Genomic DNA, 15,175 nt, shown 5'->3' with positions numbered 1-15,175 from the left:
AGTTCCTTGCTGGTTAAATTGGAATGACTTTGTTTCTTGCATTGAAACATGCTAGTAATTTCTGCCTTTACCATGGTTTCAAACGTATCTAACGTCTTGTGACTCATTGGAGCCTGAAATGTACTTTTGGATTTCAAGCTCTTAAGGTACCCTTTAGTCTCCTTCTTGTTTTTCGTTCCTCTACAATGTTGTCCAAAAAGTGATGTAATCTCAGAATTGTCATGAATTTGTAAAAGTAAGTGTCGATCTCCAATTCATTGGAACGATACGTTTTGACAAAAGATGCGCCCGTTTAGAGAATGTTGAGTTGGAAAGGTGTTATCAATTTGTGCGATGTGCTCATAACTAAATTATCAGTAGCTACCATTTTGTTTGACTCCTGGTTATTCTGCTCAGATTTGTTGCCAAAGATCCACAAGGACATCAAGAACCCACCTTTCACACCCATTATGCCAACTAAGGGTTCCATCCACAAATCAATAGGTAAATACATAGACCAATACTTACAACCAAGCGTACAACAAATTAAATCATACAGGAAAGATACCACAGATTTTCTTAACAAATTAGATCAAGTCAAGATTGAGGATTAAGAAAACATATTGCTATGCACCATTGATGTAAAATCTCTTGCTATGCCCCATTGATGTAAAATCTCTTTACACTTCATTACCTCATCATTTGGGCCTGGTGGCCATTGAACGGGATTTGACCATTAACACTCTAGATGAGGATCTGAAAATATTTTTACTGGAACTCATACATTCGACACTTTATCAAAGTTACTTCCATTGGGAGGATAAGCTTTAGATGCAACAGACGGACTTCCATGGGAAACTGTGCAGCTCCTTGCTACACAAATCTGTTCATGAGGATGTTTGAGGAGGACTACATTTATACAAGCAACAAATGGGTAGGCAAAATATACCTGACGTTCATTGATGATATATTTTTACTATGGAAAGGCACCAGAGCGGAGTTAGTGGATGCTACTACAGAATAGAACTCAGTGGATGAACGCATACAATTCATACATGAAATACAGGATACCCAGATTACTTTCTTGGATTTTAAAGTAATGCTCAAGAACAGACGATTCAAAACTGTAATTTTTGTGAAATACACAAACTGGAATAACTTGTTGCACTTCACATATTTTCACTAATTTTCTTTGAAAAAATACTTTCCATACTCCTAACTATTATGAATCAGGAGAATGACAGCAATTTCGAAAAACTATGGAATAGTGGGTTGTATGATGATCCGTCGATGTCACTGTCATCGCGGCACTTCAAATCGCGGGCATTACATCGCATCGGCCGTCTCACCGGCCATTATGGCATCGCAAGCAGTTGCGCCGCAAGTGTGGCAATTTAATTGGATCGCGTGTCACATCGCCGATTTAACATCGCGCGACATGACAACGGGACGTTTGAGGCCACACAGTAAAAAGAAATTCGCCCAATGGGTTTGTGGAGAGAGTATTGTATTTCCCACCGCGTCTGCAGGTGTTTCCCCTGTGAGACGTGCTGTGATGTCAGCAAATAGACGATCCACTTCGGCTGTATGTTTCCGGTTATTACAACACTATTTTCAAATAAAATGTGCATGCTGTCAACTATGGTTTAATCCTACTTTTTAGAATTGTTACAGCAGCTGTCACATGCTTTGTGAGCTGAACTCCTTCCCAAGTGAACAAACATTGCTGGCACCTTACCCAGCTTAAAACTGTAGGACAAAGAAAGGAGAGGCTTTTTCGGGTGTACCTCTACAAAACATTTGAGTAAGCACTCCCTAATTCTTTTGGTCAAAATGGTTGCACACTCGGAGTTGAGTACTTTTTAAAACCAATGCTGTACTAAACCTCAAGTGGGCTTGCTGAATTTTACGTCATTTTATCTATTTGGAAGCATTTGGTGAGTGATGGTGAGCGTACATTGAGTACTTACATAGATTACATTGATGAGATTGTCATGCTCAGTTAATACTCAACTGGTCTTGCTAAATTAATGTTTAAATTCACTGTGATTTAGCTGCTGTTGTGCAATTGGATTTGTATGTGAACATCTGTGCCAGTTCTCATTGAGGCTTTTTGTCGGGAGAAAATGTACGTTCCTGCTTCAGCACTCTGTAGTTGGTATCTTTAAACGCAGCTGGCTGATGTCCCGATGACAATAGAGCCACGGATGTCACCTAGGTGTGGTTAACCTTAACCTGTGCATCAAACAACAGTATGAGCGAGCGAGAACAAATATTAAATCACTGCCCCTGGCCCCCTGCCAAGAGAAACACCCAGATGATATGAATATTGAATCTACTCCTAGTGTTGCATTTGCATCCACCCATCCATGCATCCATTCATCCACCCATCCATGCATCCATCCATCCACCCATCTATGCATCCATCCATACCCCCATCCATGCAAACCCAACCATCCACCCATCCATCCATCCATCCATCCATACACCCATCCATGCATCTATCCATGCATCCATCCATACACCCATCCATACACCCATCCATGCACACCCATTCATCCACCCATCCATCCACCCATCCATACACCCATTCATGCACACCCATCCATCCACCCATCCATACACCCATCCATGCATCCATCCATGCATCCATCCATACACCCATCCATGCACACCCATCCATCCACCCATCCATCCATCCATCCATCCATGCATCCATCCATACACCCATCCATGCATCCATCCATGCATCCATCCATACACCCATCCATGCACACCCATTCATCCACCCATCCATCCACCCATCCATACACCCCTCCATGCACACCCATCCATCCACCCATCCATCCACCCATCCATACACCGATCCATGCATCCATCCATGCATCCATCCATCCACCCATCCATGCGCACCCATCCTTCCACCCATCCATCCACCCATCCATGCATCCACCCATACACCCATCCATGCATCCATCCATACACCCATCCATGCACACCCATCCATCCACCCATCCACCCATCCATCCACCCATCCATGCACCCATCCATACACCCATCCATGCATCCATCCATACACCTATCCATGCACACCCATCCATGCACACCCATCCATCCACCCATCCATGGATCCATCCATACACCCATCCATGCATCCATCCATAAACCCATCCATGCACACCCACCCATCCATCCACCCAACCATACACCCATCCATGCATCCATCCATGCATCCATCCATACACCCATCCATGCACACCCATCCATCCACCCATCCATCCATCCATCCATGCATCCATCCATACACCATCCATGCATCCATCCATACACCCATCCATGCACACCCATCCATCCACCCATCCACCCATCCATCCACCCATCCATGCACCCATCCATACACCCATCCATGCATCCATCCATACACCTATCCATGCACACCCATCCATGCACACCCATCCATCCACCCATCCATGGATCCATCCATACACCCATCCATGCATCCATCCATATACCCATCCATGCACACCCACCCATCCATCCACCCAACCATACACCCATCCATGCATCCATCCATGCATCCATCCATACACCCATCCATGCACACCCATCCATCCACCCATCCATCCATCCATCCATGCATCCATCCATACACCCATCCATGCATCCATCCATGCATCCATCCATACACCCATCCATGCATCCACCCATACACCCATCCATGCATCCATCCATACACCCATCCATGCACACCCATCCATCCACCCATCCATCCACCCATCCATGCATCCATCCATACACCCATCCATGCATCCATCCATACACCTATCCATGCACACCCATCCATGCACACCCATCCATCCACCCATCCATGGATCCATCCATACACCCATCCATGCATCCATCCATATACCCATCCATGCACACCCATCCATCCACCCATCCATCCACCCATCCATACACCCATCCATGCATCCATCCATGCATCCATCCATACACCCATCCATGCACACCCATCCATCCACCCATCCATCCATCCATCCATCCATGCATCCATCCATACACCCATCCATGCATCCATCCATGCATCCATCCCTACACCCATCCATGCACACCCATTTATCCACCCATCCATCCACCCATCCATCCACCCATCCATGCACACCCATCCATCCACCCATCCATCCACCCATCCATACACCCATCCATGCATCCATCCATGCATCCATCCATACACCCATCCATGCACACCCATCCATCCACCCATCCATCCACCCATCCATGCATCCACCCATACACCCATCCATGCATCCATCAATACACCCATCCATGCACACCCATCCATCCACCCATCCACCCATCTATCCACCCATCCATGCATCCATCCATACACCCATCCATGCATCCATCCATACACCTATCCATGCACACCCATCCATGCACACCCATCCATCCACCCATCCATGGATCCATCCATACACCCATCTATGCATCCATCCATACACCCATCCATGCACACCCATCCATCCATCCACCCGCCATCCATCCGCCATGTATTCATCCACCTATCCATGCATCCATCCATACACCCATCCATGCATCCACCCAGTAATACAGTAATAAATAGGTAATGTCACGCTGTACTGTTAATTCCTGCATCCATCCGTAATACAGTAATAAAAAATTAATTTAGCGCTGCCCATTTATTTTCGCCGAGTTGATAGGAGGGTCGAACCCTTGTTGACCACACCTAAGCCGGCACACCTACCCGGTAGGCCACATCCTCTCTAAGCTATATTTGTTAGTCCGTTTTTCACAAAAGGATCTTTGATTCTGTCCGCATTTTTCAAAAGCTTTCTGTTTCCGTAGTTGTCGAAAATCCATTATACACTTCATTTCCCATTTTAAATTTCATCTTCCATTCCCAAAGTTGTTTTTGTCGAAAATCCATTAAAAACTTCATTTATTTTCCGTTTTAATTAAAGTCCTACGAAAATCCATTTAAACAGTTCAGTACCGTTCCTTTTTTTATACATTTCTTTTCCGTTTTAATTAAAATTTGACGAAAATCAATTAATAAAGTTCATTTTCCATTTTAAAGTACTGTTCCTTTTTTTATGCGTAGTAATGGCATTTTAACATCGCATGCGTTGTAATTGCATGCAATGTTAATGCCATTGTTCCGTTGTAGCATGCGCAGTAAAAAGCTGCGATGCTAACGACAATGCGATGTAAACGTCGCGGTGCAATAGCACTGCAATGTATTTCAATCGATGTCATTGGTGTTTCCCCTGTGAACAGGGTAGAAAGAAGAAGCTGACATGACTTACTGATTAACAACAAACACACAAAGGAATCTACAAGAACATTATTAATTTCCAAGTTCTCCACCAAATGTACAGAGGTCACAAAAATAATTTACAAATATTGCCAGATGTTCTAATGAGGAACCCACCATTAAGACCCATTGTGTCAACTAAGGTATCCATCCACGAACCAATAGAGAAGATTATAAACCAATACTTAGAACCAAGCACACAACAAATGAAATCATATGTGAAAGGTATCACAGATTTTCTTAACAAATAAGAACAAGTCAAGATTGAGGATCTAGAAAACATATTGTTATTCACTATTAGGAAAAAAATCTTTACACAACAATACCCCATAGTTTGACCTGGCGGCCATTGAATGAGCTTTGGCCATTTCCACTCTAGATGAAGATGTGAAAATATTTTTTACTGAACTAATACATTTTACACTTTATCATAGTTATTTCCATTGGGAGGATAAGCATCACATACAACTGACAGGGACATCTATTGGAAATTGTGCAGCCCCTTTCTACGTGAATCTGTTCATGCAGATGTTTCAGGAGGACCGCATTTATACCAGCAACAAGTGAGTATTCAACTTAAAAATGTACCTGAGGTTCATTGATGATATATTTACTATGGAAAGGCACCGGAGCATTATTATAGGATGCAATCACAGAATTTAACTCAATTGATGAATGCATATAATTCACACATGAAATATAGGATAGCCAGATTACTTTCTTGGATTTTAAAGTAATTCTCATGAACTGATGATTTAAAACTGAAAGTTTTGTGAAATCCATAGACCGGAACAACCTGTTGCACTTCACAAGTTTTCACTAATTTTCTTTGAAAAAACATAATACTCCAAACTATTAAGAAGCAGGAGAATAATAGCAGATTCAGAAATCTACGAAATGAAAAAGACAATGATAAACAAGAGATTTTTTTAAAAGGGGCTACTTACATAACATCACTCAGAGGCACCCTCATCTACAGACCCCCGGGACCACGCGCACAATTCAGCGAAGACATCACAGACTTCATCAGCCCACACGCCCTCCCCTCCGCTGACTACATCCTCCTAGGGGACCTCAACTTCCACCTGGAGAACTACAAGGACAACAACACCACCACCCTGCTGGACAACCTCGCCAACCTCGGGCTCAAGCAACTGGTGAACACCCCCACCCACTACGCCGGCCACACGCTGGACCCAGTCTTCTCCTCCAGCAAGTACATCTCCTTCAGCCACTCCACCGGACTTCATTGGACTGACCACAGCTGCGTCCACTTCAGCTTCAGAAAAAACACGACCCACCACCACCCACAACAGGCTCCTCGCAGGAACTTGAACAAGATCACCGCCGACCAGCTCAACACCTACCTCAGCCAGAACCCTCCCGCCTGCACAATGGACCCCAACGAAGCAGCCAGCAACCTCACACAATGGATCACCAACTGCGCAGACGACCTCGCACCACTGTAGACCCCTCTCAGCAAACACAGCAGCAAGAAAGCCTCTTGGTTCACCGACGAACTCAAGAACTCCAAGAAAAACTGCCACACCCTCGAAAAAACCTGGCGCAACAACCAAACCACAGACAACATGACTGCCCTCAAGCACGCCACCCGCAAACACCACCAGCTGATCCGCACCACCAAGAAGACAGCATTCAAAGAACAACTGGACAACAACGCCCACAACAGCAAGGAACTCTTCAGCATCGGCGCAACAACCACGCACCCAACCACCGAACCTCCACCCCCCCCCACCACCACCATCTGCGCCTGGACCCCGGTCAGCACTGAAGACACCACCCGCACGATGAACACCATCCACTCCGGATCACCAACCGACCCCTGCCCCACCACGTCTTCAACAAGGCCGACTCCATCATCGCACTCCATCTCCGGGACATCATCAACGCCTCCTTCAACACCGCCACCTTCCCAGAAAGATGGAAGCACGCCGAGCTCAGCGCCGTCCTGAAGAAACCAACAGCGAACCCCACTGACCTCAAGAACTTCCGCCCCATCTCGCTCCTCCCTTTTCCTGCCAAAGTCATCGAGAAGACCGTCAACAGACAGCTTGCCGCCTTCCTCGAGACGAATGGATCCCTCGACCACTCGCAATCCAGCTTCCGCACCAACCACAGCACCGAAACCGCCCTCATCGCAGCCACTGACGACATCAGATCCCTGCTCAACAACGGGGAAACAGCGGCCCTCATCCTCCTGGACCTCTCCGCAGCGTTGCAACACTGTCTGCCACCGCACCCTAGTGCAACGCCTAAGCAACATCGGAATCCAAGAGAAGGCACTGGAGTGGATCATCTCGTTCCTCGCCGGAAAAACCCAGAGAGTCCGCCTCCCCCGTTCAGATCCAAGGCCACCGAAGTCATCTGCTGCGTACCACAGGGATCATCACTCAGCCCCACCCCCTTCAATGTCTTCATGAGCCCCCTTCGCAGCCATCGCACGCAAACACAACCTCAACATCATCTCCTATGCCGACGACACACAGCTGATCCTCTCCCTCACCAACGACCCAGCCACCGCCAGAGCCAGCCTACACGAAGGGATGAAAGACGTCGCCGAGTGGATGAAGAACAGCCGCCTGAAACTGAACTCAGACAAGACGGAAGTTCTCATCCTAGGATCATCTCCCTCTGCCTGGGACGACTCCTGGTGGCCCCCTGCCCTGGGCACCACTCCCAAGCCAACGGACCACGCACGTAACCTGGGCTTCATCCTGGATTCCTCCCTCTCGATGACCAGACAAGTCAACGCCGTCTCATCATCGTGCTTCAACATCCTGCGCATGCTCCGAAAGATCTTTGGATGGACCCACCCGAAACCAGGAAGACGGTCACCCAGGCGCTCGTCACATGCCGACTGGACTACGGAAACACCCTCTACGCCGGAACCACAGCCAAACTTCAGAAAAGACTCCAACACATCCAGAACGCCTCCGCACAACTCGTCCTGGACATCCCCCAACACAGCCACATCTCCGACCACCTGAGAGACCTGCACTGGCTCCCCGTCAGCAAAAGGATCACGTTAAGACTCCTCACCCATGCACACAAGGCTCTCCATGACCTGGGCCCCAAGTACCTCAACAACCGCCTGACCTTCTACACGCCCACCCGCCAGCTACGGTCAGCCAGCCTCGCCCTCGCCGCCGTTCCACGCATCCGCAGAGCCACTGCCGGTGTTAGATCCTTCTCCTACCTGGCAGCCAAGACATGGAACTCCCTCCCCATCCATCTCCGGCTAACCCAGGACCATCTCTCCTTCAGGAAGCAACTCAAGACCTGGCTCTTCGAGCAGTAACGTACCCCTCCCCACCCCAGCGCCTTGAGACCCTTCCGGGTGAGTAGCGTGCTATACAAGTGTCATGAGAATCTAAGCATGGGCCCCACGCTGCAACTCTGGGCAATAGCTTGCTTAGTCTCCACAACGGCCCCCGATACACAAGGGATGCCTGGTTTCACCATGGGATGCCCAGGAGTGGACACCTCACAAGGAAAAGCCAGGAGGGGTTCCCTTGTGGTAGGAGTACAAGCGCCGGGATGCTTACGGGTTACTGTTCGCGCTATACAAATACAACACACATTACATTTACATGATTGATTGATTGATTGATTGAAGATGCTGTGAGCAGGGTAGAAAGAAGAAACCAACTTGAACTACTGGTTAACAGAACGCACAAAGGAATTTGCAAGAACGAAATGCATTTCCTAATTCTCCACCAAAAGTTCTATGGTCCAATAAATATATTCATTTAAAAATATCGGCCGATGTTGCAATCTGAATCAGATTCCAGGGGAACATTTAGTCAACTACCAATCCACTCCATGTTACAATTGCAACAACTACAACAACATAATTAAGGGATCAGAGATTATTCACCCATCTAAAGGCTCCAATATCGAGTTAAGAACAAAGGCGACCTGTGAGACAAAGAATGTGTTACAAATGTTAAAATGTCTCTACAGTTTAGCATACATGGGGAAAACAGAATGAAAACTCAAAACAAGGTTGACTGAACACAAAAGCAAGATATGGATGAAAAATGACCAATCATCGGTAGCCACTCTTTTCAATTTATTGGGTCAAAACATCAGTCAATTGCGATTCACGATATTAGAACAGGTGACTGTCCGTAAAAACACCAACAACCGCAAGATTTTACTAATGTGAAAATTATACTGGATAAAAATGATTAACAAATTAAAAGCCATTGGATTAAATGACAGGATGGAATACTCATGTTTTATTAAGATTAATGAAACAGACTAGAGTACACACCAGAAGAACTGTTATCATGTTACGGATATCAGCCGAGTGATTGCACTGGAATATGGCATGTGAATTGACAAACTCGCCTGGACACAAGGGCTGTGGCAGATCAATTAAAGTGGACTGTATTACGTTTAGAATTTTGGACTTTAATGTAATATTGGTGTGAGCATGATATGTAATAACAATGTATATCGACATAACATGGTGAACATGTAGTATGAATAATAGGAATCAATCAACAACATCAACCACAGTCATCACTTACTTTTACTAGTACCATATTTTTTAAGTTGTGATTGGGCACAAAACACGATCACACAGTGTTACCAGGGAGCACTTTTATACTTTTAGTCACAATAACCTTAATAAACACACACATTACACCATTTTCATCATATAACACATTTCATCAGTTGATCGATTCAGGAAATGGGTCCGATATTTGTGAGCACCTTCTTGTTTGCGTCACTGGAGTTCACTGCAAGATGGCTGACCATAGAGTAGATAGACCCTTTACCACAAGAAATAGGCCTCTTTTCTTTTTGATTGAGCCATACACTTTTTCAAACAGAGCAGAGGTAAGTGGGCGCACAACGAACATGTCAGAGAGGACACGCAACTTCTAAGGTCTGATATTATTTAGAATAGTGGTTTCCCTTTACAGAATCTCTTTTTACACGTTGATACCATCACCTTGTCTAAATCACTACATGAGTGAAAATCTTTTGCACTGATGTTTGCATGTAATTCGTTTTGAACATGGTTTCGTTATCACGGTTGGAGACGTCTAGACCTCTTTCTGGGGTTTACAGCAGTACACTGTATGGTTCAACGTCGGGTGTTGGAATTGTGACTAAGTCTCCTATAGCCACTTGGGTTGAGAATTGACGGTTAAACACTTGGGGCCAGATGTAGGTAGCCCTTTACCGGTTGGAAACGGCCGAAAATACTGATTTTCGTCCGTTTCCGACCGGTAAAGGGCTATGGAGATGTAGGGGGTAAAGAAAATTACATTTTCGGTAATTTTACCGAATCAGTAATTTTACTGAATCAGTAATTTTACCGAATCTGTAAAATGACAGAATCAGTAAATTTACAGATTCTGTACATTTTACAGATTCGGTAAATTTACCATTCGGTAAAAATACCGAAAATGTATTTTGTGATGTAGGTAGCACTTCTAACAGTGCTACAGGGCCTTTAGAACTTGGTATATACCATTCAATACAATTGCATGGTAAATTACGAATTCTTGTGTACATGCACATTTGTGCATGTACACCTGTGTTATGTGGCACGCAGACATGCCCTAAGGGCATGTATGTGTGCCACATGGCGCAAAAGCCAGTTACAGGGGTGCAACAGGGTGTCAAAGTGGGGGAACATCACTTACAACGCATTTATTACAACGCACTACCATTACAACGCAACCATTACAACGCAAACCATTACAACGCATTGCGCTGGGGGGCGCTCTAGGATAGGGAATATATTTAATTTACTATCCAACACCTTCCCTACTATCCACGGGGACTGGAGTTGGAATAGTAAATTAAATAAATCACTATCCAGCGCTTAAAAGCACTATGCGTTATAGTGGTATGCGATGTAAAAACCGCGTTGTAACAGCAGGCGTTGTAATAGCCTGCGTTGTAACGACACCAATCCGTCAAAGTGACACCCTGTCCCCCTTAGCAATTCGGTATTTTTACCGATTCGGTAAATACCGAATCGGTATTTGCTGTTGAATCCTATGGGCTTCAAGGCCCATAGGATTCAATAGCAAATACCGATTCGGTATTTACCGAATCGGTAAATACCGAATCTTACCCCTAGATGCATCAACGTTGTCATTTGCGATTCCTTATTTGCGAAAAATAAGGAATCGCAAATAAGGAATCGCAAATGGCAATGCATCATCAATTTCGCTATTTTATTGAGATTCGGTAAAAATCGCAATTTTTACCGAATCCCAATAAAATTGCGAGTTCCAAATAGCGAATTTGCAATTCCCATTCATTCCTATGGGCTGAAATGCCCATAGGAATGAATGGGAATTGCGAATTCGCTATTTGAAATCGGAATGCATCAAAGCCTTTCAAGGGTGGAGAGGGGGGTCCAAAGGACCCCCCCCCTGCACCCATGAAATGCACTTTTAAATGTGAGTTACATACACACATGTCCTAAGGACATGTGTGTCTGTAACTTAGAAGTTTAAAAAATGCATTTTTATGCGTTTTTAAACATTTTTGCAAATTACCACGAAGTACAACTTCGTGGTAATTTGCATTTGCAATTTGTAAAATCGCAAATGTTTTGAGGATGATGCATTGCATTTAAGGAATCGCAAATTTGCGATTCCTTAAAAGCAATCGCATTTTTGGAACTCGCAAAAAATAGCGATTTTCCAAAAATGCTTGATGCATCCCAGAAACCAATTTAGGAAGTGCAAAAGGCCGATTTTTGCGAATCGCACCGTTTGCACTTCCTAAAAAGGTTGATGCATCTGGGCATTACCGCTTCAGTCAAAAATACCGATTTTTTACCTACATCTCATTTACAGATTCATAAATACCGAATCGGTAAAATTCGGTATTTATGAATCTGTAAATGAGATTTACCTACATCTGGCCCTTGGTAGCATATATATGCATGATCTTATGTTATGTTAAAAAAAGTTTCTCAAGCACTTGAATACCCATAGGTGTCTTGGCGCTATAACACAATCCCATTCATTTTGCAGCAGCACACAGTACAATTTGATGCCAGGTGGTGAAATAGTGACTAAGGACCTGATTTAGATGTTGGCAGAGGGGAATACTCCATTCCACATGTGGCGGATATCCCGCCCACTGTATCACAGTGGATTTGTGCTTGAGATCTAAATAAGGCCCTAAGTCTTCAAAAACGACCCAGGGTGAGCACAGGTGTTTAAATAATCAGGAACGGACATATGCATGATCTCATCACACAGCAGCTTTAAAAACATAAGCACGTTTTTATCAACTTTTCACACAGTCGCTATTGATTATCACTTTCTTTACAATAGTACCTGGATGTCTAAATGTCCAATTACACACACATTTACAAGAAGTTATTGTCATTTCATGACTAAGAACAGGAATTATCTTCATTAATCAAGGATTCTCTTTCAGTTTACCTAAATTAATTAATCATTAGTAGAATACTATTTTGATTGGCATTATTTTGATGGGCATGGAATTATGGATTATATGAATTTCAGATCAGGGATACACTATTTATATGACATTTCATAAACAGAATATTGTTTATTCATACAAATGCTTCATTTGAGAATACATTATTATATTTTTTTGAGAAAAAGTGTAACATGTCATGGAATAAAAAGGCGTGCGGAGGGAGACACACAATAAGATCTGGTACAGTGCTTTCCGTGACATAATTTTTACACTCCAGATCAGTGGGTGATACCCGCCAGCACCCTGAAACATTGTAAGCATTGATTACATAAGGTGGATCTGTCAAGTGCACTAAATAAACCAAACGATAAACTTTCTAAAAGTGGCATTTTTAGACGTGCAATTTAAAAAACAACTTCACTAAAAGATGTGTTTTAGATTGTGAGTCCACCAGACACCAAACTTACACCTTCTATCTATACCTAATTGGAAGTTACACTTGTAAAGTGTTACACAGCAGCTCCAATGCTAACCTATGACAGAGATAGGCCTTGCTGTAGTTAAAAATTAAATTTGAAGTTTTTTACTACCAGGGCACGTAAAACTCGAAAGCACATATCCTCCCATTTAAATACACTGCACCCTGCTCCTGGGGCTAACTAGGGCTTATCTTAGTGGGGACTTCAATGAAGCAGCGGTCCGTGTAGGTAACAGAAGTGGGGCCGGGTAAGGGGATTTTGAGGGACAATGCAGAGGGAAAATTAAATAAAGAATTATTTTTTATTCAGTATCGTCCCTCGAAATCCCCCATTACCCAGCCCCACCGCCTCATCGCTGTTACCTGCATGGACCGCAGCAGATGTAATAAAAGGGAAGACCTGGGCCTGGCAAGTAGGTGAACTTGCCAGGTCAAAATGGCAGTTCAAAACTGCACAGACAGGCTCTGCAGTGGCAGGCCTGAGAACATGTTTTAAAAAGACTACTCGTGTGGGTGGCATAATCAGTGCTGCAGGCCCACTAGTAGCATTTGATATACAGGCCCTGGGCACATATAGTGCACTGTACTAGGTACTTATCAGTAAATCAGATATGCCGATCATGGACAAACCAAATGCTACTACTCTTTAGACCCCGAGCACATGCACTTTAGCATTGGTCAGCAGGGAAAAAGTGCACAGAGTTGTAAAGCCAGCAACAATGAATTCAGAAAAAAGGGAGGAGGAAGGCAACAAATTTGGGGTGACCCCGGAGAAAGGGCCATTTCCAACAGTCTTCTACCCTGGTCCTGTGCCTGGCCATTAAAAGTTGACTCAGATGTTTGCTCCAGTGTAACCAACACATCCTCTGCACTGAAAGCAGAATTGATGCATTATTTCTGTTTTGGGAACAGAACTGGTGGATTGTACTTTGAACCAACGCATCGCCATTGGAACAACCACATCACTGCCACTGCAGCACGACAATCGACGATTTCCTTGACTGTGTGAAGAAACCCGGCACACTTGCTTGCAAACCATTGCATCCAGAGCCTGTGCTTCATCTTCAGAACTATGTAACAAAAAGGAGTTTGGCCCACGCGGACAGAAGTGGGGTAAGGGCCCAATTAACTTTGCGACAAAGAAGATAACCCACACTTCTAATGGTTTAACACCATTCTGTTTACGGTGAACAGATAAACAAAACTTAATATGTTTATCAAGGCGATTATTTGCGCCGTTTTTATTTTTCAAATTTTGTAAAAAGATTGTTTGTGTGTACAGAGAAATCACACTGCCATTTACATAATAACCAACCAAATTTAGCTACACAAATCATAAATTTACAAACATAAGCAATATGAAAAACAGTGCGTGAAAAGTTTTATATATACAACAAAGTGAACATATATCATGAACGTGGGGAGGGAAAGATGTCAAATTATTTTTTCAAAAACATCAACAAACGCAATTAAGCAAACTTTTTCAAACCATAAAGCAATTATTGCCCAAGGAGCAGCCTTTAAATGAATCTGCATGAAAAACAAAATAACCTCTCGGAAACAATGTTTGTAAGGTTATAGATTCCCAAGTGTTTTAGCGTATTTCCAAACTTAGGACGTAATCCTGTTCGCCTACGCGTTTCGAGTTTGCAGGGTATCTTCACAAACTCTCTTCAGGGCCAAATGAATTCTTTCCCCTGTTTTTAAACCTATTAGTGAAAACACAAATAATTGCGGACACTCATTATAAATTGCTCTCCTAAGCCCACTCGTACCCTCTCCTATGTACAACTTAAAATTAGGGAAACATACCTCAGGGGACTTGAGGTTAAATCCGTATGTCCGGAGTGTAACGACAGGATTTTTCGAGTCTGTGCGTTTTCTAAAAAGACACAAGTGGTTGTGTCAGAAAATGTGCTATTGATGATTAT

The 15,175-nt window shown here is 44.0% G+C and overlaps 1 protein-coding gene across 4 annotated transcripts in view; it reads left to right on the top strand.

Annotated features, from left to right (window-relative positions):
- The window catches only part of MAP3K15 (mitogen-activated protein kinase kinase kinase 15), a 1,281,486-nt gene that overhangs the window by 1,049,810 nt on the left and 216,501 nt on the right, over nucleotides 1-15,175 (top strand). For 2 of the 4 annotated variants that reach the window (XM_086934587.1, XM_086934585.1), the window contains exon 22: nucleotides 5,749-5,877. The exons of the other annotated variants lie outside the window; for them this stretch is intronic. In XM_086934587.1, the coding sequence (XP_086790713.1) occupies nucleotides 5,749-5,877 (129 nt within the window). The remainder of the gene's footprint in view (nucleotides 1-5,748; nucleotides 5,878-15,175) is intronic. 4 annotated transcript variants of the gene reach the window in all.

This window comes from Lissotriton vulgaris, chromosome 8 (genome assembly GCF_964263255.1).
Source record: "Lissotriton vulgaris chromosome 8, aLisVul1.2, whole genome shotgun sequence".
NCBI lineage: Eukaryota > Metazoa > Chordata > Amphibia > Caudata > Salamandridae > Lissotriton > Lissotriton vulgaris.
The sequence above is the reverse complement of the archived record's forward strand: the minus strand, read 5'-3'. Positions and strand labels throughout refer to the sequence as shown.